This window comes from Aythya ferina (genome assembly GCF_964211825.1).
Source record: "Aythya ferina genome assembly, chromosome: 12".
In the NCBI taxonomy this organism is placed as follows: Eukaryota; Metazoa; Chordata; class Aves; order Anseriformes; family Anatidae; genus Aythya; species Aythya ferina.
The window spans coordinates 2,302,948-2,330,179 of record NC_140308.1 but is presented as its reverse complement, the minus strand read 5'-3'; the positions used below and the strand labels follow the sequence as shown (position 1 = coordinate 2,330,179).

General features: G+C 47.6%; 1 protein-coding gene across 1 annotated transcript; it reads right to left on the bottom strand.

Moving 5' to 3' along the window:
- Positions 1–1,286: 1,286 nt before the first annotated feature.
- Positions 1,287–27,232, bottom strand: KLHDC4 (kelch domain containing 4). Its single transcript, XM_084533367.1, has 12 exons — positions 26,785–27,232; positions 25,980–26,071; positions 25,010–25,088; positions 23,831–23,929; positions 20,938–21,074; positions 14,208–14,300; positions 13,096–13,255; positions 6,755–6,836; positions 4,491–4,699; positions 2,949–3,354; positions 2,140–2,256; positions 1,287–1,861 (listed from the first exon to the last, which is right to left on the bottom strand). Exons 1-12 carry the CDS (start codon positions 26,881–26,883, stop codon positions 1,686–1,688), a joined length of 1,749 nt encoding a protein of 582 aa, XP_084389493.1. The 5' UTR covers positions 26,884–27,232; the 3' UTR covers positions 1,287–1,685.

Genomic DNA, 27,232 nt, shown 5'->3' with positions numbered 1-27,232 from the left:
CCCTTGAGCAAAAGATGAAAGGAAAAACCTCAGACTATCGCTGCACAGACTGCAGCTCGTCTGATGCATCTGCTTCCCTCATCCAACTCTCTGTACTGGAGAAGGGCGGAGGGAGAATTTTTTCCCTGTGGCTGCAGTAGCAGTAGCAGTGTTCAGAACTATTCTTCAGCCCTGGCACAGCGCTACCAGGTTTCAGCGAAGGGGAAAAATTCTTTCCAGGCATGTATCTGTATCAGAAATAATCAAAAGGGGGAAAAAAAATTATAAAGTAGATCTGGCAAAAAGTGCACGTTCCTTTCTCTGGTGGGGCCTTTGGACTGGAGCCCTGTGCGCAGATGCTGTGATTTTAAACCCACTAGTTTCAAACAAGAGAGGAAAGGAAAAAAGTCAAATGCAATTCAGTGGCAGATTCCCCAAAACTTTGCACAGAAACCCATGGATGTCACACAAACAAAGATGCAGTCAGCCAAGTGAGCACTACAGATTCTTTCTTAAGTTATAAATGAGTTGTTTGCACCTCTCCCATTATTTTTTTTTTATGCAAGGCTCCTCCCTATCAAACATGTTTTTACCTTGACAATTAAATCACATGGGCAGCCTGCTCTACTTAGTCTTTATTACATTCTAATTAGCCATGTAGGACCTAGTACTGCTCTCCTGAGAGCTGGCTCCCTGGTGATGCCCCTGCTAAAAGAATACCCATGGCACCCTGGATTTCTCTGCACAAGGACAGCCAGTGCCTTCTGGTGTCAACTTAAGTCATCACTTGCCTGCTGCAACAGACACGCTCGTATCCCATCTGTTGTCTCTATGGGCGAATGGCACAGCTCTGCTGCAAAGAGAGAGATGCTTTGAGAAGGGCTGAGTCAAGGAAGAAGGGATGAAAAAATCCGTGGAGTGTGAGCCCACTTCCTCCTGGCCTCAAAATGCCATCAGGTCTCAAGGCAGGACATTTCACTGGTCATAAAGGGTTTACTTGTAGGACAACTGCTTCTTGGCTAACGTGAGAAACTGAAGTGGGGAATTCCACAAGCAAAAGAAAAAACTGTTACAGCTAATACTAGAAAGCAAGACACTTCTGTAATTTCCATCAGGATTTACAGTGGCTCTCATACAGACAACCTATGGAAGGATTCTCAGGTTTCTCCAGACGGTGCAGCCACACCTCAAGGCTGCTGGTGCATCTTATTACCACTACCTGCATATTTCACAGAAGGGGCAGCAATCCCTCTTCCACAAGCTGGCAGAAAGGAGAAAAAAAAATAGATGGGACTGAGAAAACCAAGTTGGTGTAACAAACCAAAGAAGTTTATTATAAACATCCTTGGGGACAAGTTCTGGCCCCAGTAAGGGGTGGGAATATGGGACTAGAGAACCATTGTAATGTGCAGTTTGTCTTCACAGCCTCCAAACAACTTTTGAACAAATGATGACAGTATTATATACTCCAGTCTCAGAAGAACAATTGCCTGGACAGCAATCCTGTTCCTCAAGATCCTCCCATAACTTCCAGGGGCATAACAGCACATTGACCATTAACCAACCAGGCATATTGAGACAAAGCCCTGAGGAGTTCCAGGGAGCCTTCTGGATACGCTGCCTGCCTGCCACATCGGGCTGATCTCAGTGGGGCTAACCACTGCTCCCAGCATGTTTCTGCACTCACAGAACAGCCTCAACATCATCTAGACTGAATCTTCATAGAAAGTCTTTGCCATGGCGTGTGCCACTTTCACCACCTTCTTCTCCTTGGCATCTGGGCCCATGTTGCTCCGGGCTAGCTTAATCCAATACTGCTCCGTCCTGGACAGATAGTCGGCGTGCTTCTCATCAGGCTGAACAGATGGGTGCTGCTCCTCTCCTGGTACACAATGGGAGGAAGAGAGAAAGAGAGGTCACAAACAGCTAATGAAGTCAATCTGCTCTCCCATGTGCCAACCCATCCGAGGCTATGCTTCAGTTTACGTGTTTAAATGTAATAACCTAAAAACCTCTCAGTAGCCAAAGAAACTTCTCCTATCCCCTTTGAGAACCATGTACTATGAAAACTTTGCTGAAAATCTGACCTGGATGCCAGCAAGTTTTGTACCAAAACACACTTTATGTTAGTATGAAGTAAACATTCATCTTAATCATTACCTTCCTCATCTTCACTCTCTTCTTCAGAGCTCTCTTCTTCCTCTTCCCCGCCTTCTGCACCTTCCGTATCATCCTCCTCTTCATCCGACTCTGACTCCTCCAGCCATTCTTGTGCTTCTTTGTTTAGAAAGAAAAGAGAAGAAATAAATAACAACCTGCTTCCTACACCCAGAAATGTCACGGAGGGAGCCAGGGCAAGGTCAGACATGCTCCTTAAGAGTCCTGCTGTATTCATTTCCCTTGCAGACCCACACACTGTACAGGGCCTGGATCTGACAGGCAGCAGGGGACGGCAGGAAGAGACCTAATAGAGTCAGGAAGAATTAAACAGCACAGGACAGCTGCAGAAAACAAGCTGGTTAATGCCAATGCTGACAAGAGTCAAGTCTCCTCCCAAGCACTTTACAGGTCCACAGTTAAGAGATTCCTTCCTTTCTGCCCTTTGCCTGCTACACACATGTGGACTGCGAGCTTCCAGGGCAGGGAGAAGGTTAGAACTTTTCCCCAGTGAACAAAGATGCTCTGTTTACATGCCCTGGTTTTCAAAGCAGACAGACCAGAGCTCACTCTCTGAAGTCATTGCAAATCTCTGGACAAGACAGGTTTCTGCAGTGGTACTAATTATAAGACACTGCATATCCTGTAATTCCAAGCTATTTCTTATCTAGAAAGAACCACTGTTCATAGCTCATCACCATCCCTTGAGGAAACTCCACAGGTCCTTTTTTTTAAAATACAGCACTGCTGGAAACCACACCCTGGGCTTTGCTACACTAAAGGCATACAGACATCCCACCACCAGAGCTTACTTGGATCCATCTCCACTAGCACTTTCCATTCTTCCATCTTGTGCAGGTCGATGCTGTAGAGGTCACTGAGGGTGAACTGGCGATCGCCCACCTCAAACATTCCCCCGTACACATAGAGAACCCCGTGCTTCACCGCCAGCATGGCATTCGAACGTGGGCACGGCTCTACTTGTGGGCTCAAGGCTCCATCTTCCTCCTCCTCCTCCTCCGATTCAGACCTCTCCTTCTCTCCTGCAGGCCCAGAGATCACCTGCTTGATCGTCATGACAGTCCCATCTTCTGCCACCACTTCTTTGACTATCTCCACTGGGCCTTGCGGGGCTTGCTTCTCCACCTCTTCATCTCCAGCTCCCTCTGCCTCAGCTTGTCTGCCACGTCTTCGCTTCCTCTTCTCTGACTTGGGTCCCTGTTAATAGGAACAAGGAGCAGAGGGAGACTGCACGTGAACTGTGTGCAGCTAACAGCTCATACAGCAGTTAATACAACACTGTGGATGCTGTTGGGAGGGAGGGGGGTGAATTCAATTATTTTTCACTAGAACTGTAAGTCTCAGGTGAGAGTTACAACCTTCCACTCAGCATGAACTTCTACCAGCCATAAAACAAACAGCAGTGAAACCCCTGGAGAACCCATGGCGTGGAGTTGCTGCTTCTATCAACAGCAGCACTGCTAGAAAGAGGGAAAACAACATTTTTGCTCTCTCTCTTGCAGCTGGGCACACACGTGCACGTGCACACACACAGTCCACTGTTCTATGACAGGAGCAAGAGAAAATAACCCACCATTTTGTGAAATCGAAACAATTGCTGGGTGCTAAATTACAGTGCATTATCAGGAAGCACTCCAGGTCTTCAAAGTACCGTACGAAAAGGCTAGAAAACAGTCAGCTAGGAAAGCAGAAGCAAACATTTGAGTGGATGTTTGCCTGTTATTATGTGATTGACTTCTCCTTTTTGAGGACAAAGCCAGAAACAGTGGGGGTGGATAGAAAGAAGTTCAACCACGTCGTTTGCACCTTGCTTCCCCCTTGAGAGTGGTTCAAACAAAGCTGAAGACCTGAGGGCCGCATTTCTGAAGTACCTATGAGCCAAGGGTTAATATTCCATCCCTTTCGGCAGCTCATCAACAATGGAGAAAAGGGGGAGGCCATTATCTCAGTGCAGCACAAGATCTTTTCAGAATAGCTTTTACCGAACTAGCTCACGTCAGACTTACACACGTGACTGGGAGCCGGCCTCTAGTAAAACACTGGAACTATGTTTTCATGCTGCTTTGCTTCATTTTGCATTACACAACAAGAGGGCACATGCAGCCTGACTCTCAGAGGAACAGGGCTGCCTCCTGAACCACTCTCACTCACGGCACAAGCATCAGGGCTCACAGGTTCCCTCTGTCCCCAGAAGTGTGAAAGCAGGGCATGGAAAACCCAAGGGGCTACGTGATGGGGAAGGACTGCAAGGAAGTTGCATGGGGCCAAAAAAGATGCTACAAATGATGAAGGAGAAAGAACTGAAGACATTTGTATTATTTTTAAAACAAGACCTTTAGCTGTCCAGGAAACCAGCGGTTTTTCCCGATGTCGTAGAAATAAATATCATTGAAGAAGTCCCCTTCAATGCTCTCCTCCTCTTCCTCATCGTGCACACCTCCAAACAGGAGGGAGCGGTTGTTGGGACCCACCGCCACGGAGAAGCCAGACCTGGGAGTGGGTTTCACTCCAGACGGGTTGAGCCGACTCCATGCCCACTTCTCTGGTAACAGATAAAAACAAACATGAGCAGCAGTAAATGGAGAAACAAAACCATTTTCACATCTTTTCAGACCCTTCAGTTCTCCAGCAATCTTTGCAAGCATCTCCCTGATCCATTTCAGACACTCAGAACCGCACTGTGCATGCTCAACAATAACGTTAATCAGAACACCACTTGCATTTCCACTTCAATCACCCAACTAATCCTCACTTTTCTCCTACTCTTAGGAAGTAGTTATGTTTCCAATAAAAGCAAGCTCAGAGAGCTATCTTTACGGTGTGCTTCTGGAATAAAGGGGCTATTGAAAGGCATGTACACCTTTACAGGAAGGTGGACTTCAAACCAGGATTGATTAGAGCCCTGGATACCAAGGAAAGGTACCTCAGTTACCCCATGGGGATCACATCACACCAATTTTTTCCACAGGCCCCTTCTACTACAGTACCTTACCTGCCAACTTGCATCACTACCCCCCAAGAACAAGCACGGTTCATTGTAAGGAGACCCAAAGTTTAAAAAAAGGTACATAGAAGAAGGCTTGTGCTCCAAGCCCTTTGCTTTTGCTCCAATCCTTTCTACCATGGATTTAGAGTAAATCCCTAAAATGCAGGCTGGCAGAAGCATATGCACTGGCTAGGCACTGCATTTCTGAAGGAACCACAATTTCAAAACGCTAAACTATAAATAGGACATAATGCAAGCAGGGTCTGGAATCCAGACAATGTATGTGACCAACCTGCCTCCCCGAGTCCCACTTCAAGCTGGTTGGGTTTACAGAAATCAGCCACAGCTTTAACATTTTAGAAAATCAGCCCAAAGAAGATTGTTCTACTCCTTTAGCCTAAGACAGAATACTCCCTCTCCTAAGGGAAGTGATGGAATTCCTATTTCTGAGGACACTCACAGATAGATGGGAGAAAACCACCAACCAACCAAGCACTACCCTTGGTGGTACAAGTATCCCTGTACTCAGTAATCTCACGAGATCATATCCTAATCTTCTTTCTTAAGAGTTTATAGATGGCCCATAACTACTACGAAGAGCTTCTCAAAAGCAGGAATTTCCAGTGGGAAAAGTTCTGGAATTCCACGGATTTTCTGCCGAGAAACAGAAGAGCAGTGTTCAAAATGTCCCAGAGAACAAGAATTTCAAAATGTTGTTTTAATTCCCTCCCACACGCAAACCAAAAAAAGTCCCTAAAATATCTTTCCTTGTAGTTTTTCCTGAAGCTGCCTGTGCAGGCCAGAGCTTCTCACATCGTTATGCAAGGAGCCTGGAGACCCTCCAGTCCATCTCAGACTATTCCGGGGCCAATTGGGAAATGTCAACACAGACGATGCTGCGAGCTAGAAGTGATTCTCCAAGCAAAAGTACACCCCAACCTCCCTCCGCTAACTCTGCCAGTTCCTCACAGAAGTTTCTCAAACAGCTCCAATCCCCGAGCTGTTGCACAGTGCCAGTGCTCCCATTTACATCAGCTCTGGAACCAAGTCACCTGGAGATGAGAACCATGACTCCCTACAGCCTTTGGTCAGCCAGCAAGCTTTGCTCAGCAGAGACAACACAGCCTCATCTTTTCAGGCTGTAAAACGGGCTGGGAGAAGGGGACAGAAGAGTTGCGTGGCCTGCAGTCTGCAGAGGAATGAGGGGATCTCCCATTTCCCTCTGCAGAGCACAGTGGTGGGGAATGGCAGCCTGTATGTGTGATGGCCCACCCTCCTTCTGCAGCACACATGCAAAAAAGGAGGATGTAACTTCTCTAAACTCTCTCAGTAACTCCCGTTTCTTCCACTCTAGCTCTTCTTTTTTAAGCTAGAGTCACGGTATATAAATGCACTTAACTACTCCTGGGAAAAAAGAAATACTTAAATCAACCCATCTGCTGTGTTTAGCCCCAAAGCAAACACGGGGGCATAGTGCTCTTAATTAAAAGGGAAATTTTGTCCTGGGTTTGGGGCTTTTGGCCTCTTATTCAACGGAAGAGAGAGAATTTGCATTCACAGTCCTGCAGCATCACTTCCAGCACAGCCCTCCTAGCTGGAGCAGCAGCTTACCTTCCTCCTTGCCTGAACCTTCAGCCTTCAGCAGGAACATATCTGTATGCAGGGTGCCTTTGTCAACATCTTTCTTAATTCTCTGCAGAGAAGGGAAAGACAGGGACGTTCAGCAAAACAATTTCAATGCCCAAAACCGCAGAAGGCCCAACTCTTCAAGGCCTGGAAAGTCACCCAAATCAGGACTTGCCTTTCTGAGCTCACCACCCCACAGAAAAGCCCGAACACAGCCTGAATTTATGTGTTCCTATATATCCCCACACTGACAAAGCACACATTTTGATAGGGTCAACAAGAAGCCACACAGGTAGTCACGCTGTGCCTCCAGAGCTCACAGCTTTAGCATTCAAACCAGGGCTACCTTCTGTGATGAGCAGCAGCAATGTGAATGCCTTAGGAGGGAAGGGAGGCAGGCAGAAGGGACAAACGGAGGCTGGTGTCTCATGACTTCAAGCACGTCTCACTCAGTCCCATCCTACAAGCGAGCAGTGGGAGACGTGTAACAAACCACAGGCAACTCCTGCCTGTGCCAACCGGAGCCTCCCTCCGCTCTGTGCTCACCAGGCTGCGACACATCCTGGGGTCTGTGGGCTCAAAGTCTGCAGGATGCGATGTGAGGGCAGGAATTTGGGCACCCAGGAAAATAATTATCACAGGGGATGATTTTACAGAAGAAAGGAAGGATGGGCAGCACCAAGGAAACCCGAGATCCTGCCTTTTACTCTGCCGCAGCCAGCATCAGGTGCTCTCGAGGGAGTAATTTAACATCTGTGCCTCTGCTCCTCTAGCTGTAAGGGAGAGCAGATACCCACTCCAAAGTGCCACACACAACTTGCAGCAGGGCTTGTAGGCCCTCTGGGATGCTGAGCAAGAAGCTCCGAGCATTTGTGCTGCATCATTTGCACACTGAAGTTTAAGAACAGACCTGTGACCAGCAAAGCCCAGTATCCATCCCACTCCAACAAGAGGTGACAGCTCTGCCCCACAGCACGACTGCTGCTGTCATTAACAGTATTTGAGGCAGAAAAAGAAGAAGCAGCCCCACTTCCAGCCCTACTACAGGCAACACCAGCCAGAGCAGGATCAAGCCCCAGGTGAAGTAATTAAAGGCATCATTTAAAATGCAGCTTTCCCTTGCTCCTCTCACTGGAAGCCCCTGCACTCCAGTGCTCATAGCAACGTGCACCATTTGAAAGCAGCGCTGTGCAACGCCACCCTAGGAGGTAATTTCATAACATCATTACCCACCCATCCTTCATGCACAGCTCCTGCCTCCTTGTCATTCCCTTCCTCCTGGGGGCGATGGCATTGCTGGGCTGGATGCAGGCAGTGGATCCTGGCAGAAGCTGGGAGGGTTGAGACCAGTGCTCCAGAAGGAGCAGAGCTTTGGGTGCATGCCACGGTGTCATCTTGTTCGTGCTGTACCCAACCCAGCGCCCTGCACTCGGCAGGTTTTGTTACTGCAGGCTACGTTGTGCTGTTATTACACAGCCCCCTGCTCCAGAAAGCACACCCTGAAGAAGGCTCTTAGGAACGACATTGAGTTCTTAGAAAGGCAGAGAGGGAAGGGGAACAAAGTGTGTTTGAGGCACTGCACAGCAATGCTGTAACTCGGGTGATGTTGAAAAGCCCTGGGGAAGGCTGATAACGAAGCGCTGTGAGAAACAGAACGCTACTCACAGCGCAGCAAAAGGGAAGCTTCACTTAAACTCAAGCACCAGGGTCTGTCAGGGGAAATTTGTTGGGTCTTCTTGCTCTCTACGTGCACATAAGCATCCCATCAGCACGCTGAAAGACTCAGCCTCCATGACAGGGTATCTGTGCTGGAGAGATCCTCTTCTGTGCAGTCACATCAATGAAGTCAACAACTGCTCTGTTCTGCCTCCCATCCCGCAGCCACAGAACACCAGGCACACCAGGGACAGGAAGCCTGCAGGATGAAGCATCAGTGACAGGCCTGTTTTCTGAGGAAGGGCACACACAGTGACAACTCCTGCTGCTGCTGCCACTTTTTTAGCACATGGAAAACAAGCAAGACAACATCTTGCATTGGTCAGTAGTCCTGATGCATCCCTAGAGGAGCTGGGGACACAGCTGGAGGGGCTCAGAGCCACCCACTTTGAGCAAAACCTTGAGAGCACGCTGCCAGGGCAAGAAGGCATTAAAACACCTTCCAGGAACAGTGCTCTACGTACACCAATTTCACGGACTGGCAGTGCACGAATTGTGGCATCTACAGTAGTAGTTCTCAAGTTCCAGGGGCTGTGAGTCACTGCACAGAGCAGACACCAGGCTCTGACAATGTCACAGCTTTGCTGTCTCCGTCACGCAGGTCTCGAGCAGCAGAAGCCACCAGCGAGCTGCAGGCTGTGGACAGCTGAGCTACAGCAGCCTTTTTCATCTGACCCTTGCTTAAACACCCTTCCAAACCTCACCTGAGCAAAGAGCTGTCAGAGATGGGTGGAAGGAGGAGAGGAGAGGGGAGAGATGGGCAGAGGGGCTCACAGCTTGCAGCACTGAAGCACAGCCCAGCGACTGCAAAGTGCATGCCTGCTAACAGGCATGGAAATGGCCTTTTTTTTCTCTTCCAATCCCAAGTAGGCTGCTGTTTGTCCTCAAATACGAAGCACAGATCAAGTTCTTATGTGTAGGGGCCACACAGGCTGAGGGGTGCAGATGCACAGCTGTCAAGCACAGCAAGATGAGTACTGTCTGCACAGAAGAAGGGGAAACAACATCTATTGAGAGCTGTTGGCTTCACTATCCTACAGGCTGCGCAGGAAAACTGCATCATTTTTCTCCCGAAAACCACACGGCTCCCTGTAGTAAACACACTGCGTATGCAACATGACAAAGCTTCTTGGGCTGAGAAAACCCCAATGAGGTGGAGTGGGAGTTAGTTATTTGTTGTCAAAGCGATGCCTGTTCTCCCCAGCTCACACTGGCTCCAAAGCAGACGCTCCAGCAGCAAGCAGTACGCTGCTACTGGAGAGATCAATCCCCTCGCAACCAGGACACCCACTTGTTTGCACATACAGGTAAATTAGCAAGTTAAAAGAGCTTTATGGGCTTTAGCTGAAAACCTCTACCTCCTGTAACAGCAAGAGCTATGCCTATCCCCCTTCAAAGAGCAGGGAAACTGAAGCACGGAGAGATGTTCGTGAGCAGACTGGGACTTGGGATTCCCCGTGTATAACCTGCTAAACATGGCTAATAAAAAGAGATCAATGGTGGCAAAATACATCCAATTAAGAGAAGCCCTTAGCAGGCAGAACTGCGGAGGGAATGCTTCCCACAAGACCTTGCCGTTCAGTCTCCAGCCCTGCCACGAGCAATCTCCCAGCAGAATCCACTTCAGCTTTGCAGAGCTCACCACTAAAAGAAGAAAAAAACACACACTAGCCTACTTTGGCATCCAAAAGCCCTGCACACACGCAGTGCCAGCCCCCCCGTGGCTCGTAGGCTGCTTCCACCTGCAAGGTAGAGCAGCGTTAGCCTCCACCACCTCCCGGCTGCATTCGCCGTGCCAGTCAGGCACAGTGTGCTCACGTTGCCTAGCAATAGAGAGGTCTCGCTGCTTTATTCAGCCAAAAATGCAGCTTGCTGCAGCAAGCCCCGTTCCCAGCAAGGGAAACAGGCGAGGACATCTTTAAGATCAGCAGACGAGCGAGGCTGAGCATCTCAGGGGCTTCTGGGGTACGTTTTGGCAGGGCTGCCACCACCTTCAGCAATCCTGTAAGTGACCACAGGAGTTGTCTCTAATATTCAGTCTAGAAGTGATAAACATGAACACAAGGACACCGTTGTGCTAAGGATGGTGTTCTGAAAGTCTCAGGCGTGCTCTCGTTCAATTTGTGCACCAACATCTCACCTCAGCAGCACTCAGGGTTGCCCAGCTCGCATTTCCTTTTTCCCCACTTGCGCCCTGGATATTCACTGTTTGAACATTCAAGGACAGCAAAATCGAGTGGCTGGCACAGGCAAACGTGTCTGGGTACCAGGGCTCTTGTCCTGCCTCTGTCCACGAGTACCAGAGTGCCTCACACACACCGTTTGATCTTTTCTGCTTCCATTTCCCCAGCCAGGGATGATTGAGGTCACATCACGGGAATTTAGCAACACGGTAATGCCAAAAGGCATTACTGAAAACCAACCCTCCGTGGTCAGTTCTTTGACCAATTCCAGCATAGGAAGGCACGGACCAAACCTCTCTGCTTTTCCCTTCCTAGCTCACAGCGCCTGCTGCCCTGACTGAAGATGGGCAGATTGATGACTTGACCAGGGAAACATTCTGGGCTGCAAGCCAACAGTGGTTCTCTGGCTTTATAGGGCCCTGACAGCCAGCCTGGTACACAGATACCTACAATTCCACCCATAACTACGAATCTCCTGGGCCTACGTCTCTTTTTGTTTTGGCAACACGCATTATTCCCCACCACACAGCTATTTTGGTACAGCACTTCAAAGCAGATTTACAAGGGCTAACGGGACCACGGGATATAGTGCACCAGAACTGCCCACTGCAGTTTGGTGCCTTTGCATCTCAAGAAAGCTACAGAGAAAATTCTGTCCAGTGCTTGGGTCGGTCTGTAGCTTGGCTGCACCGTTCCTGCCCCAAAATTCACCTGTGCTGCAGAAGACACAAGCAAAGCCTTTGTTAGGAATGGCACGACAGAGAGCAGCAGACTCAGCTCGCTACATTACAAAGGAAGGAGATGCATAACGAGTGCTTGTTATCATCTAAAAGCTGTTCTCCAAGCTGGAGAGGAACTGCATCCAGCTCTTATCCTCGCACAGTGCCCTGCATAAAGGCTGAGTGCTTATTTGTCACAGCAAAAGGCTGAGGGCAGCTCTGCACTCCCCTATCCCTTCTGCTTCATTTTTATAAGCTCAGAACTGCCCAGAGCTGTGCAACAGAGCCCACCCTCGTAAAGCAGAGCAGAACCGCAAACATGCGTCAACTTTTGTGTTTCCACAGGGCTCGGTATGCACCTGAAACCCAGCTACTGCCAGGAGCTGTAAGAGATCCACACCTGGCAGAGCATGCAAGCTTCCCCCAGCCTCGAGAGTGAGGGAACGAGTCAGAGACAGGAAGCAGACAAAGCCCTTTTGGGTAGAAAATGCCTTCGTATTGTTACTGCTATTTAATCAAATGCGCCTCTGAGGAGTTAGAGCCCTAAGCGCAGGCCGTGAGGAGGCACAAATGCTTCTAAATATACAGACAGACTACTCTCCTCTTCCCCTGCTTTTCTTCTTTGTTCATTTATTCACATCAGAAGAACAACGCGTCCTCCTCCCCCAGCGATGCACTGCTGGAAGCGATGCCTTTCCACAGAGACAGCAGCAGCAGGATCCGGGTCTTCAGTCTGCGTTCGTAACATTAAAAGCTTTCGCAGGAGCCTTTTGCTCAATGAAATATTTACTTCCTCCATCCCAGCATGGAGACAGGGATACTTGGTCAATGAGGACATATGGTCTAAAGGCCTACCCGGTATAAATTACCGTGATTAACAAAGCAAGAAGCAGAGCAGAGGAAGCCTGGTGCTCATCAAAAGTCTTCTTTGGCTTATTGAGTTTGTTAACTAGTGCTGCAGCCTTAACTCTTTCCCTGATCCAAGAAAATGCGAGGCTCCTGCAGTGCTGCCACACAGATGAGTACTGCCCAAGAATGCCTTAAGTTGGCAATAACCACTACCATTGTCAAAAAATGCTGTTTCTTCCAGTTGCTTATTCCTACCTCCGTAACATCACCTCTTCATGCTGGATTAGATTAGAAGGAAAACTATGTTAGTTTTAATCAAGGTCGGCTCCTCGGTCAGGACAACTGAATGAACAAAGGGACAGTTAGAAGACAAGAGGCCACTTTTGGTAGCAGTACTGGCTCACAGCAGCCTGAACAACCCTGTGTATGAACACTGCAAGGGCACAATTGCACAATCACTCCGAGCTGGCACACCCACAGGCTAACTCGCACTCTTTACCACTGGTTTTTGGACATCTGGCAGCTGGCTGAGCAAATATCATCAGCCAGAGCAGTGGCAAGTTACACAATGTGATCACCAAACCTTGCACTGCAGACAGCACTCGTGAAACAGAGCAGAGGGAAGGAGCAGAAGAGATTTGAACTCCACCCTCCCACGTGCTAAGCCCACTGCTCTCTCCTAGCACTCAAAGCACAGAACCCTGCAATCATCACAGGTCAAGACCATCGCTTTGGCCCTAATTAGGCAATTTGAATTCGTCACATTTCAGTTTTCATTTTAGCCCTTTAGCTTTTCCACCAACTGTTCTGTTTAGCATTTGGGAAGCGCTGCACTGCCTTACCACAAAGTCCCTCCTACCTGTTTGGAGTAGCCTCCGTAGATGATGACGCTGCCCTCAGGAGTGGTAGCCATTTGACATCCCGATCTCGGAGCAGGCGCAATCCCCGATGGAGACAGCTTGCTCCAGGTGAAGGAGTCCAAGTTGAAGGCATATACATCATTATAATAGATGTAGTCTCTGCAGAGGGCAAATTGGCACACCGTGAGGTTTTGCAATAGCCATCATTTAGGACAGGATAAAACATCACTTCAGGAACAGCACCAGGAACCTCTGAAGAGGTGCAACACCTTATTCAACTCTTTGCATTTATGGCTTTTTCTCCTGCTGTAGCCATGGCAATACACAGAAGATTTGTTCAGTTGAAGGTTACTATTTCAGTGCAACAATATGCGTTTAACAAAGCTCCTTTAAGCAAGACCTCTCTGGGTTCTTTTTTTACCTCTGTTATTCCTTACTACAACAGAGCTTTCATCAACTCTTTCCAGGAAACACAAACCAAGGTGACTTAAACCAGAACACAAAAAGATCAAAACAGATTAATGCTATGTCTGTCTAGGGGGTGAGGGAAACAGTAAATATGTATATACACACACACACACACGCTCTCTTTCAACTAGCCAACTCACATACTGCTAGTGGAAAATGCCCTGCACCAGTTAAACTGCCAAGCACTTAGCCAAATCTAGGGTAGGCTTTACAACTTGTGCTGTGCTCCCAGGGACTGCACTTATGCAGCTTAGCATCTCTGAGAAAATATGTAGCTCAGCTCTCTTCCCGGTCCCCATGACAGAGTAGCTGTGACCTCACACGGTATGCTAGAGCTTACTGGGGAAGATGCTTCTAGGAAGAGAAGGCTCTTTGATGGGAGGCAGAGGCCAAAAGGGATGTACTCAGCTTTAGTTACGAGTATGAGGAGCTACTTCAGTGATTATCTAAGTGACACAGTGGTTTCTCAAACACTTGAAGGTTTTAAAAACAAGATCACTTCTCTTTCTAACATAACAATACAGTTTGCTAACTATTGCTAAGGAAAATCCTTGTATTAAAGCCCAGCTTCCCGTTGCTTGTGAAATTCTGTTGTTTCTGTTGCAGAGGATTCAGTACTTCCAATCATCCCGCAGTAACCCACCTTGCACTCTCATGGAAACCTCCAAAGAGGATCAGCTGTCTTTTGCAAGCAACCATTCGATGCCCACTTCTTCCAGAGGGACCTCCTGATGCCCTGAAAGACAAAGAAATTCCACTCATCAGCAGAGTTCCCTTTCCTCTTAGTGGGCCCGTCCAACCATGGGGGAACTTTGCTGCCTTAACACAGATGCATGCTTTTTTCCAGAACAGTACGTGTGCTCTGCCTCTAACACTTGGTATTTGCCACACAGGCATTCTGCAGTAACAGCTTTATTCCTAGGGATAAGCCATCTAGTCTCTAACAGTACCCAAGATTTGAAGTCTTTTCTGCTATGACTCAGGAGGTAATTTTTCAGGAGAGTTTAATGATTAGCAGTTAACTCCCACAACTGCAAGAACAGCACTCCAGACAGAGATGTTTTCTCTAAGTACCAGGTAAGAGCCAGAAACTGGCTCTGACATCCACTCTCCTTCAGTGTCATAGGAAATGACCTATCCACACCATCTTCACTCACCTACCTGCAGCTAGGATATACCATCAAACCAGGGAGTAGAGTGTAAATCACTTCAATTTCCTCAAGAACAAAGGCACTGCAGCCAAACAAGTTATTGCTATTATCTTCCTTATTACAGGAGCATCGCTGCTCTGCTCTATTCAAGGCTGCATGACCTTTCAGTTAAATATGCCACTTCCATTTCCAGGAACAAGCAACATCACCCCATCTGTCACATCCAAAAGCTTCTGGCAAAGCCAGGCAGCTGGCAAAGGCATTCCTGAGAGGCAATGAAGATGCACCTTCCTTCATGTTCATCCACAGGCAGAGCTTCACAGGAGACAGAGAACAAAGAAGCCTTCAAGATCTCTCAGAACAAAGGAAACTTCAGGCCAAACACAGAGAAAAAAGGGTTTTTGCTTTGTGTGTTCTCTGCCCCAGGGATTAATCTGTCACATTTTCAGTCTCGCTGAGGAGCCTCCCAAAGCACACGCAGTTAGCACCACCTAACCCAAAAAGATTTCTCGATAGGCAGCATCAACACGTGTTAAATGGTTCCAGGAGCAGGGCCTAGAAGCCTGCTCTGCACTGAAAACAACAAAACCTAAACCCCCAACCCTACTGCTCTGCTTTTAACTGGCAGCGGGTAGCTGTAAAGAGCAGTGATAGATTTCTGTGGAGAGAGAAAATGAGAGCCCTTATTCACCATCAGAAATGACAATCTCACACCAGCCCTAATGAAGAGCTCCAAGCAGAACAGCAGCATTCGGGTACGCCTGAATTAATATTGATTGCTTGGACTCTTTATTCTAACAGAGAGTAGGGTTTTCTAGGCAGTTACTGGATTTTTAAGTACCACCCTGCAGAACATCACCTCTTGTATTAATTTCATCAAGATCTGAAATCATTTTCTCTTCTATAACAAAGCTTCCATGTTATTATTCCAGAGGATGGCACCTTTTAAAATCTGCTTTTTTTTTTCTTTTTTTTTTAAAGGAAAAAAGGAATCAGAAATCTACATTAACAATAAAACCTTGTTCTCAGAGAACATCTTCTGCCTTGCTTCTCAAACACATTTCCTGCAAGTCAAAAATCAATTCTGAATGGTAAAACGTTTATTCACTGATGCATGTGTTTTAATAAACAAGTTCCCACAAGCATACAATTAACTCTAAGTCACAAACAAAAACATCCAGGCTGGGGCCTGATCCGAATTCAGAGAAGTCTCACTGGCACCAGCATCAATTGCTCTCAATTATAAGGCACTTCTCCACTTTCCTTAGGCAAGCAATACAAGCTACAAGAGCAGATGCTGAAACAATTTCAGAAGGCCTCATCCTGCGCTCTAATTTGCCATCTCAGCTTCCTTGGCTTCAGCATTACACACCATACAGGAATCAGCTACAAAGGCCTGTTTATACACTTTGATTTAAGGAGGTGCCCTCTACACTAGCAACAACTGCTCTTAGAAAGTATTTTTACATAGACCAGTTCATATAGGTCCTTCTTCCCCAAACACAGCGCTGTAAAAACGCATGACACAGCCAAGCAAGAGTGGCAGCAGCAAACAGCCACGCTGCCACTCCAGAAAGAGCCTGCTGCTAGCTTGAAGCCTTGATTCCCGAACACAGACTGTCTCTTTTTACCTGTGTCACTGCTCATGGCCCAAAACAAACATTCTGGAAATGGCTTCGCTGACTTTATGATTAATAGTCTACTTCTTGGGGTTGACACCAGAAAGCAGACATGTGGGAGGGAGCTGTAAATTCTCCAGACTTTTTTTAAAAATAGATCAAAAGATAAGTCTGGATAAGGACTGGCTCTACACATGTAAGCAGAAGTCTTATCAAAACTGCTCCATAAGGAATTTGCTTTTGCTTGTGGAGTTACTCTGGGGCTTATAGTAATGTTACAGACCTGAATTCAGCCCCCAGATTCAAGAATTAATGACTTGCATGTCACAGTGTCTACAGGCTGCGTGAGTGAGCTACCTTTTAATTCATTCCTCCATCCAAAGGAAGTTCAGAAGAATCCCCATACCTTTCCATTGGAAAAAATAAAATAAAATGATGATGATGCACAGAACATCCCAGTAAGTGGGCATTTCAGTACGAGGCATTTTTATTCTCCAGTACACAAGGCAGCTGAAACCCAGGACGTCAGTGTTCTGTATTTTATGGTTGTAAATGCAAATGACAAGTATTCTGTTCATTGGCACGCAGACATTACACCCATATGTTTGTATACTTATTTAGGAGGTACACAAGTGAAAACACAATTGCCATAAGGCACGGAACCCCCAAACCAAATCCTTTGCAAAGTCAATCAACAGTCATGCATTTGGATCTTCATCTACCAACGAATAAACTCACAAGCTCAATTCTGGTCTGCCAGAGGAAGTCTGCACCAAATTACCCATCTCTTCTTTGTAGCACCTTTCTACCTTGTGCTGCAGGATCTGATCTTCCTGGTGACAAAGAGCACACGAGCAAGAACAGTCATCAGTCATAAACAAACCTGTGCTGAAAGGCATCCTGCACTGCAGCGACTGCTCCACTTCTCTCTGTAAACAGCGTTAAACATACGCTTGTGAAATGCTACCCTGAAATATTTATAGCACCACATCTCACCAAACTGTGAAGTATCATCCGCATTCCAGAATTAAAGGCAAGGGAGCTATCCAGGTTCATAAGCAAGACAAAGAACTACACAGAGGAGGGATCCGCCAGTTCCCAAGTACAACCCCAACGTGTGACACTCCCCATCTCTCTTCGAGGGAGTGCACACAGAGCTAACAGAGATGTTCTCTCTAGGAAGGAATGAGGCAATTAGATTAAAATATTGCTTAGCTCTAAGGCAGAGTAACAAACTCGTGCATTGACGCAACCTCATGGATCACAAACATGATAAGGTGGTCCCAAAGTCAGTTACTGGCACGTCTTCTAACCAGCTGGGATTTGTTGCATTTGGGCCATCTTCATGCACACAAAATGCAAGTGAATATAGCTGCCTGCAGTTTTTAACTGTCGAGCTGACTGACAGGACTGTGGCTCTGCTCTAGGAGATACTGGAGATCCATTTCCCCAGCAGCCTTTGTTTAGGCATGGAACAGGGGTGAGTTACTCAAGGTTTTCTCTTCAAAAAGTGTTTTACAGTCAAGCTTCTTACGGCACCAGGACGGTCTTTGGCACAAACCGTGGGCCGGGAAGGACAATACAGTTGTCTGAAATCTAAGGTGTGGGGATGGAATAACTAGAAGGAAGTGCAATGCAGTATATGTTAAAAATCAAGGGTTTCAAAAGCCCCAAGAAATCCCTCACTCAACTCAACAATCATCTCTGTCCTTTCTTCTTCCCCTCCCCAAGCTGACTGTCATCATGATGCTGTATGGAAAAACAGAGAGGCAGCAGAAACTTGATTTTCACACTCAGCCAGGTTAGCATTAAAACAAAGACATCCTCTCACAGCCTCCTCCACCAGATCCCTAATTAATGCAGCTCTTGGAGCTCTGCCCGAGGACGGGGAGGAGATGCACTTTGTTTTATTCGAACACTGGAACCAGGGCATGAGTGTTTTCAAAATTATGGCAAGGCTGAAGGACAGCTGTCCACCCAAATGCCCCAGGAAGTTCAAACGGAGTTGATCCTGCACGGGGCAGAGAGGAAGGAAAGATCACCTCCCCAGGGCACTTTCACTCATAGAATTTACGATGCTCACTTCAGAAATGTCAACCCATTTACCTACTAAGAGACAGCAAAGCATCACTGTCTCCAAATGCATCCTTCCACTGTGTCACGGCAGCCAACGTGATGTGACCACCAGCACCCAGGGATGGAAGGCAACTCTGGGTGGCTGGAAAAGCACGGCACCTAGAACTTGCTCCTGCTTATCACAGGGGTAGGAGCTCACCTCACCAACCTGTTTCCCTCCTCACTAACCATAATAACCCATCACAAGCTCTGAACAAGTTCTCTTGCCATGGTTTAGTCCACCTGGGGCCAGGGACTGCTGGAGGTGTCCTGCAACTTGCAGCACGTGCAAACTTCATGCCCTGCTCCAGGGTGGGAGCAGAGGCTCTTGCAGTACATCCAGCATCCCTGAGGCTACTGTACCACATGAGATAAGATGCAGGCTGAGCTGAGCCTTGTAACTACCTGATTTCATCTTCCCAAGCAGGTCAGGCACTGCAGCATTTGGTTCAGGAGTGGATAACCCTAAATCAGCTCTACAGCAACGCATCTGCAAATGCACAGGAGAACAATTTGCGCCATGGCTGGTGGAACTAACGAAGCCTCATCTGGATTCTCTGATGGCTCACAAGAAACAATCTCCCGCCCTCGCTCTCCCTGCAGCTGGGTATTAACACTGCTCTCTGGTGAGGATTTTTTTCAGCCCAGAGTTTGGTTGAAATGTCAACCCTTTCTCTCAGCAGGGACTCGATGGGGATCATCACTTCCTCTCCCCCGCCCGCGTTCACGAAGCTGGTAGGGCCATAATACATTCGAGCTCCATCCCCTTTATGTGGCTGAGGCTGAGCAAGGGATTCAGAAGTTATTTTGGGGGAGCCAAGAGGGGTACAGTCACTGTCATTCTGTCAGCTTCTGCCTCACAACAACAGGCAGAGCAGCCTGCACGCTGACAGCTCTTTTTAAGCCTTGCACCTCTTACAGAGCCCTCCATCATCCTGGAGAGTTGCTCTCACCCCCACTTCTCAAAGCCAAGCAGGGCTCACTAGAGTAAACCCGGCTTCCTGTAACATGACAAATTACAGCTGCTATTAGATTAACGCTGCCAGGTCTGGAGCCAAGAATCACACTGACAGACAGGAACCAGCCGCTGAGGAGCAGAGCAGTTTTCCCTCAGCCTCCCAGAGGTACTCAAAAGGATGATCCCCAGACTCTCGCAGAGCTGCTGCTGCCAGGATACTGCGCTGTGGAGCATCCTTTCAACCCTGCATGGTTCGGACTCCTTGGGATTTTTCGCTCTTTGACTCCCCTACACCCTCCATGCCAGAGCCCCTTCCGTGCTACGTTAACATGAGCAAAATTAAACCTCCCAATTCCCCTCGTCAGGCAATCCCAGTGCTCCCATTTTACAGGGGGGTGAAAGGCAGACAGGCACCAGGCACGATGAGTCACTGCGTGGCCTCAGGCATGTGCCAAGGCAGAGCCAGGGCATCCATTTCTGCATAGCTCAGCCCTGAACCACCCTCTCGATTACCGCACGAGAAGAGACAGGCACAGATGACAGGCACCTGCACTTTGTAAGCAGGGCAAGAACTGATCAGCCCAGGCAGATTTAGGGCTTTCCATCAGAACCAAGAACAAGGAGTTCACGCTCAGGAGCTTGAAGGGTCAAACAGCAGATGAGTAAACATTTAAAAGCTGCTGCTTTCCCCAGTGGCACCTCAAGGGTCAGCTGTGCAGGAGCTTCAGCCTAGCCAAGGCTGCATTCTGGCTAATTCTGCAGCCAAGACAATCCCAAAGCCCAAAAGAAAGTCTGAGTCAAAGTCAGAACTAGAGCCACATCTCTTGCCTCTCAGTTTTACCAGGTGACCCACCAGAACTCTTCCTCTCATGTGTAAATATGAAAAACCTAGAAGCTAAAGGTTAAGGAAACATTATCAGACTTTGGGCCAGATCCACAGAAGATATTTAGGTGCCTTTACTCCTGTCAAACGTTTCCAGGGCTTCTGGCACATACTTACCCTGATGGGTCTAAATTACTGGTTTATCCCAAGGAATCTTTAGACAGAAAACGCCAGTTATCAGGAGTGAACTTGGCTTTATGGAGAAAACAAGCTGTCTTCTCAAGCAATGGTAAAACTGGGTGAGATCCTTTAAGGTCTAGTACAGCCCAGCCACGAGCACAGGCCCAGATGGAGCCCAAATGGAGCAATCACTCGTGTCTTCAAGTTGGATGCCTACACTCAGCATGGCTAGGAAGACACAGTGCTGTTCAGGATACTCCTTTCTTCAGCTACATAACACCCAAACACACCCATGCTCCAAAAGTCACTTAATAAATAAAATGGCTTTTGTCCTCAATGGGCTTGGAGCACATCTCCCATTTGCACTTCTTTCTGGAGGTTGTCCTCTCCACTGTTTCCAGCATGGGCACCTCTGTACTCGAGGGACAGATGGGAAATCACAGCACCACAGCAGGAACCAAGTTCAGACCATGCTGACACAGTTCCTCAAGAGGTCAACACTGTTGACTCAAGAGCACACCACTTACTTGATCTGCTCCCAGGTCTTGGTAGCCAAATGCAGGACCCAGAGATCCTTGTAATGGTAGAACTGCTCCCCATTGGGAGATGCAAACTCCCCGCCGAACACCCAGAGCTGCCCACCAGCTGTGGGCACCACCGCTGCCTGTCAGGAGAAGAAGGAAGAACAGGATCAGACTAGAGTGCAGGAACCAGAGACAGGAGAACATTATCGGTCAGAGGCACAGTTGCCATCAAATACCAAGGAGTAAACAAGTACTTGGCAAAAGCAGCTTGCTGGGACTGAATGAAGGGGAATTTTAAATGTAAGCTGCTCATTGTGTGGCACACCTTCCCCATGGCACAGGAAGGTGAGCCAAGGAACTCACTTTCAAGCTTCTCTAAGAAGTATCTTGGGATTTGGTTTAAGAACATAGTTCAAATCTTTCTGTTCAGCAAAGGAAATCTCTTCACTGCTAAGGTTCAGCAACATTTCACCCATCCTTTAGTCATGTGAAAAGCATCGTGCAGTAGCCATACTGGTGGATGTTGAACCCCAGGCCATCAGAGGAACAGGGGCATTTCCTGCCTCTAAAACACATGTAACATCCCAACACTGGGCAGGCACAGTAAGGCAGGGAGAAGTCTTTTGGAAAAGGCCATGAAGTGCATAAACGCCCTTTACACACCACCATTTTTTGTAGATTATGAAACAAAAAACAGTTCAGAAGCCAAGCTGCAGTGCAAGTCCAAACCTGATGCCTTCCAAGACCTGAAAGGCATTACTGCTCTTATCTGAAGGAAAAAAACAAACACAGAAGGAAGCGTGCAGTATTTGAACAAAAGGAGACTGTTACTGCTTTGACTGAGGCAAGCAGCAGAGAGAAGAGTATCAAAGGGATTTGTTTTATTATTTTTGCACAGAGCAGCATCAAAACACCCTGTTGCCACACAAGCTGACAGTTACGAGGCAGGAAGCGAAAAGCAAGACTCCACTTAGCTGGAATTATCTGCATAGGGACTAAGCAGCAAAAGGCAGGAATCCCAAAAAGGAATCTAAGCTTTTTTCCACACTTTTTTTTCCAGGGTACCCTCACGAATCAATATTGTTATCCCAATTTATTTTGAAGGGCTTCATTACCTGCCTGTCTTTTCCAGCAAGCAGCAAAGATTTCTAGCATTAAACGTATGACCATGCCCTGACACAAACCAGCCTGTACATGCAACAATTAAACCTGACACAACACTGGGTGTGTTTGCAAGCAGGGTTTGTGGGAACATGAAGTTAGCTAAGCAAAGGGGATGCATGCCTGATTTTCAAGGGTATCTAGTGATTAAAAACTTAAGTGAAGGTACAGACAACAGCCTGCTCATACTTGCGTGTGACCTTGTGAAGAGCTGGCTCTGAATTCATTACACAGCCAGACCTTTTCCTCAAACAGCTCAAACTGACAGCAGCCATCCATGGCTATTCTGCTGTTGTATTGAGCTGATGTAATGAAGCCAGCATAAGTCAGAGGACTGTGTGTCAGAGACCAGAGATGACAAATAAGACTGAAAACATGCATAGACATACTCCTATTTACCTTTAAGCTAATGCAGAAAACGTGTTAAAAATAAAGTCACAGGGAAGACAACAAGCCATTCAGCTGAAGAGGCTGAACTGTCTCCTGTGTGACTGTAATTAATTATCAGACAGAAAACTTATTGCTGAAGCACGACTCCTCTGGTATGTTTCTCATTTTATATCTGCTGTAATCCAGTTGCAGCTCCCTGATGCACAGCCTTCTCGCTCAGCTCTGATCCAGCTTCTAGACAGCCACCTGCTGGCTACCAACACACAAACAAGAGCCTCTCAACTCCACACCCACCAGGCAACCTCCTTCCTTTTCATCTCAGAGAATGAGAATTTGAATTTCTGGCCTCCTTGTAGAATTTGGCCTCTGAAATCAAGATCAATTTTAAGCACCACAAGGTTGCCCAAATATCAAGTCAAAGCCTTTCTTTTTAAAGAAAGCACACAAAACTCAGAGCAAGACTTTCATTAAGGCACAGAGTAACAAGGGAATATAAACCTAGCCAGGGTATGGGATCTTACCAGGAAGCTCTAAAGAGCTTTGGCCACAGGTAGGAAAATAACATTCGCATCCTGTATGGCAGCTTTTCAAATGTACCAGTCACTGTACCAGTCACCCAGCCACTTGCTGCAACAGGCAAGATAATCTATCTGACAGCTGGCAAGGGCCAAAGACCTGCAAAAAATACAAGTCTCTGATCCAGTTTCTGCGTGCAGGTGTTCACATAAACAGAAACAAATCCTTCCACATCACAACCAGCCAGCGATGCTCATCACAGAGGCATCAAAGAGGTAAGGTCTAGGGGAGTTTCACGATATCCCAGAGAAAATTCAGATAATTTTGTCTGAATTTGCAGACAAAGAAAAATGGCTCATGTGCCACTGAAAAAATAATCACAAGCCAAAGGCAGGACACACCACAGAGCATCTAGGACACTTGGCAAAGCCCAACTGCTACGTGCTATCAGGGATAGCTGACACTGGCGGGTCTTTCACACTGCTGGAGTGGTGGGATCTGTAGTGTCCACAGAGGCAGGCCTGTCGACACTAATCATGCACAGCAACCCAGCCACCCATAGCACTGCGGTCAAATTCTAAGTTACACCTGATCAGTGTTTTGAAAATCCAATGCTATCCTGGAATTTTGGATGGTTGAGCTGGTTGTCATATAGTGCAGCACAACAGCCCATCTTCAAAAGAGCCTCAGCACAAGAGAAATGACACCACTGGCAGCCCATTACAAAGGGAATGCAGAGAAGCCAGAAAGAAACCTTTGGTAAAAAAAGTAAGTCTTCAGAATGGCATTAAAACAATTCCAGCTGCTGCTTTGGCACCCTGCACCTTACCTGGTGAGCACATCGCCTTGGGGGTGGGTTGGGGATCTCTAGTTTAGTCCAGCTGTTCTTCCTGATGTTGTAAACATACAGTTCATTATAGAGGTACGTCTGTTAAAGAGGAAAAGAAAAATAGAGATCACCACAGCTCTCTGTTGGACAGGATCAGTCTGTCCAAGCATAGGCACCCCGAGGGTTATCTGTGAGTTAGGCAGAGAAGGTATGCAGCTCCAGCTTCCCATTAAGATTTGTGGAATCACAGCATGATTTAGGTTGGAAGGGACCTTATCAATCATCTACTTCCAAGCCCCCAGCCATGGGCCAGGACACATTCCACTAGATTAGGTTGCTCCAAGCCCCATCCAACCTGGTCTTGAAAAGCAACAGCTCACCAGCCTCCATCAGGCAGGGAAGGAGGGCAACAACCTCCTCCACTAAACTGGACTGTTCCTTCCCAAACCTTTGGTTAAGACTCTGACAGCTTGAGGTATCAGTGCTTAAGAAGCTGGAGCTTAATACAGCTGTGCAAGTTAAAGTTGTCCAAACTGCTGCTCAACTCCAGAGACAGTAACAGCTTAAGGTAGTGAAGCAAACAGAATTAGTTCAGCACATCACATGGGATGATCCTCAGGGGGCAAATAACACTGGGAGGCTTGAGTTTTCTAACTACAGTCTGCACTTCTCAGGACTGAAAAGGCCAATGTGTCTCCAGGAGCACAATAAACACGTGCAACTTGTAGAAATTCAGTAAAGCATTCCCACTTGCAATTATTTGCTACTGTACACATCTCCAAGGCAAGCAAACCCTTGCCAGCTGCAAAACTGCAGAATTATCTCGCTTTGGAAGGTGGAAGGCTGAGATTCTTCAACAGTTATCAAAAATGAGGGTCAGAGATGGCTACTATTAAGTCTGGAGAAATTATGAAGCCCTGAAATATTGATGCTGAGACAATCACTCTGACTTCTTAATGGGTTCTAGCATGTCTCCTTCCTGCCAACTGTTCAGGCATGAGACAGTATCACAGCAGAATTAAAAGGCTATTTTGCTCTCATTCAGGGACGAATACATATTTTATGACAGCTGCTTTGAATCTTCGCTTCAAATGAGACCCATGCAAATTACAGTAAAAGGCAGGGGGAGTGCAGAAAAAAAAAAAAAAAAAAGAAGAAAAAAATTGAAGTATACATTACTTTTTGGCCATTGAAATATTCACCTCCAAAAAGGATCAATTCGTCTTTCTCAGGGTGAGCAGACAGGGAGCCATTCAGCCTGCAAACAAAAGAAGGATGACCAAAAGAGTAGATGTTAAGACTTGTAAAACTCAGAAGCTTGCAGCCTTTAACTCAGCTAGCATTAGCACTTCAGCCCTCTAGACACAAAAGTCTCTCCATCAGCTGCCAAATTAGTAGGCTGTGATATTCACCCCAGGGTGAAAAACTCCCCAAAGAAATTAACTTCTTAAAAACTTTCAGCAAGATTAATTTGACACTGTCTGAAACCTTCTCCTATTTTAGGAGCACACGTTACACTGTCATTTAACATGCCTTCTGACGTGAGCTCTTGAATTTTAATGTTGGCGTGTCGAGAACAAAAATTAGTTTTATGAGGGTACATAACTAAGTAGAACTGAGCTGTCTCACATCAACTTATCTGCATCATTCTTCTGCAGTCACCACTGCTCACCACTCATCCCACCAAAGTACTATTCACTGTTTGGAGACTGACTTGTCCCTCCATATGGGGAGGAAAAAGATATCACACAGAGGGGTTTTTAACAAGCTACATCAAACAGACATACAGAACCTAGCACCACCCAGGCCTACAGATCAAGTGTCTTGTCCCTCACAGCATATCCTTGTGAATCCTTTCAGCTTCCTAGCCCAAATCCAAAGGTTCCTCTTAACTCTCATTTTGCAAAGCCCTTGAACTTACTAGTGTTTTGTCTCCTTAGCTGTACTGGTGGGATGATTAAAAAGGGTTTTTAAGACTAAAAAAAATGTGTTTGGTCACATTCTTAACTCAGGGATTCAGTATACCATGTATTTTATAACTCCAGGTATCAGCCAAGCCAGACATCATGCTCTCAGCAAGTAACTTTACATAAATAAATTTCATCAATAGCTGTATAACTGATGGCCAAAGTCCCACACAACCTCTTACCTGGGTGAGGGCGGTGGGCAGGCTGTCTCAATTACTTGGGTCTTTTTAGCATCTAAACTCTGGAATTCTGCTATCAGGGCTTCAAGATCCTCCTGGAAATAAAAACAGACATAAGTTCCTTCATAAGCACAGAACCACTTGCACACCATACAAAACCAGTGTTCGCTCCCTCAAATATATGCTACAACCCAACTTGTCATCTTCTTTGTCTGCAATGGAAAACTGCCCAAAATGCATGGGAAACTCTTGTCTACTGCCAGTTTATACTTTAGCTGGAGTGAAACCTACACGTATTTTTACTTCCTTCCAGGAAATAAAAATTAGATTTAAATCTGCCTCCAAAGTTGCAGACACACCGAGCATTGAGGGCACAAGCAGGCCGGCAGCTAGGGGGAGTTTCTGATCCAAAGTCTCTCCGACAGCCCCGTGCTCACCACCTCCATCAGCCAACCCCTCCCTGGCAGCAGCTGCATCCCAGCAAACTTCCAAAATCTGGGGATTTCTTTCCCCCCTGCAGCCTGGCAGCAGCTCTCCCTGCAGCCAGCACAAGCACAGCGCCGGCGCCTTCCCTGCCTGCAGCTGTGCACAAGGCTGCACTCACGCAGGGAGCACTGAAACATTTTCCTTCGCTTTTAAGGCCCCGAGAAAAGGCTGGGGGAGATGGAAGGCAATTTAAATCACCATTTCTCGTTCTCGCACCCTCCTTTTTCCCGAGGTGCCCTCAGCCACCCGCCCCTCCACTTTAGCCCTCCCTTCCAATGCAGCAGCGCCCACAAAACCCCCCGAGCCCCTCAGCGCCCCTCACCTCCTCCTTCCTGGCTCTGCGGGACACCTTCCTCTCCATCTTGGCCGCCGTCTTCTCAGCCCCTTTCCCCTTCTTCTCCCGCTTCCCCTTCTTCCCCATGGCGCTAGGCCGCGCGGGGAGCACCGCGCTCGCCTCGCCGCCCTCGCCGCCCTGGGTGCACCGCGGGGCGGGCAGCGCCGCCGGCCTCGGCCCGCTGCTTCCAGGCCCCGGCCCGCCTCCTGCCCGAGCCGCGGGGGCCCTCTGCAGGCCCGGCTGGCTCAGCTGGGCTCGCCTCGGCTCCTGGTGGCCCCGCTGCCTTTCCTCAAGCAGCTCCGGGTTGGGGCTGAGGGAGGGCGGCGAGCTTGGGCTGCCTTGTCCCGGTTCTGTGAGCCCCGCTGCGCCGGGCAGAGGTTTTAACCCAGCTCCTCACACTACCTATAAACCACCCGCACGAGTCCGAGCCCCTTTT

What these genes read in the sequence shown, in the direction of transcription:
- KLHDC4 (XM_084533367.1), bottom strand. Translation starts at nt 26,883, where the DNA reads ATGGGGAAGAAGGGGAAGCGGGAGAAGAAGGGGAAAGGGGCTGAGAAG. An exon ending in GGTTTCCTGGACAGCTAAAG is followed by an intron (nt 3,355 to 4,490) that starts GTCTTGTTTTAA and finishes TCCTATTAACAG; the next exon opens with GGACCCAAGTCAGAGAAGAG. An exon ending in AGAGAGTGAAGATGAGGAAG is followed by an intron (nt 1,862 to 2,139) that starts GTAATGATTAAG and finishes ATTGTGTACCAG; the next exon opens with GAGAGGAGCAGCACCCATCT.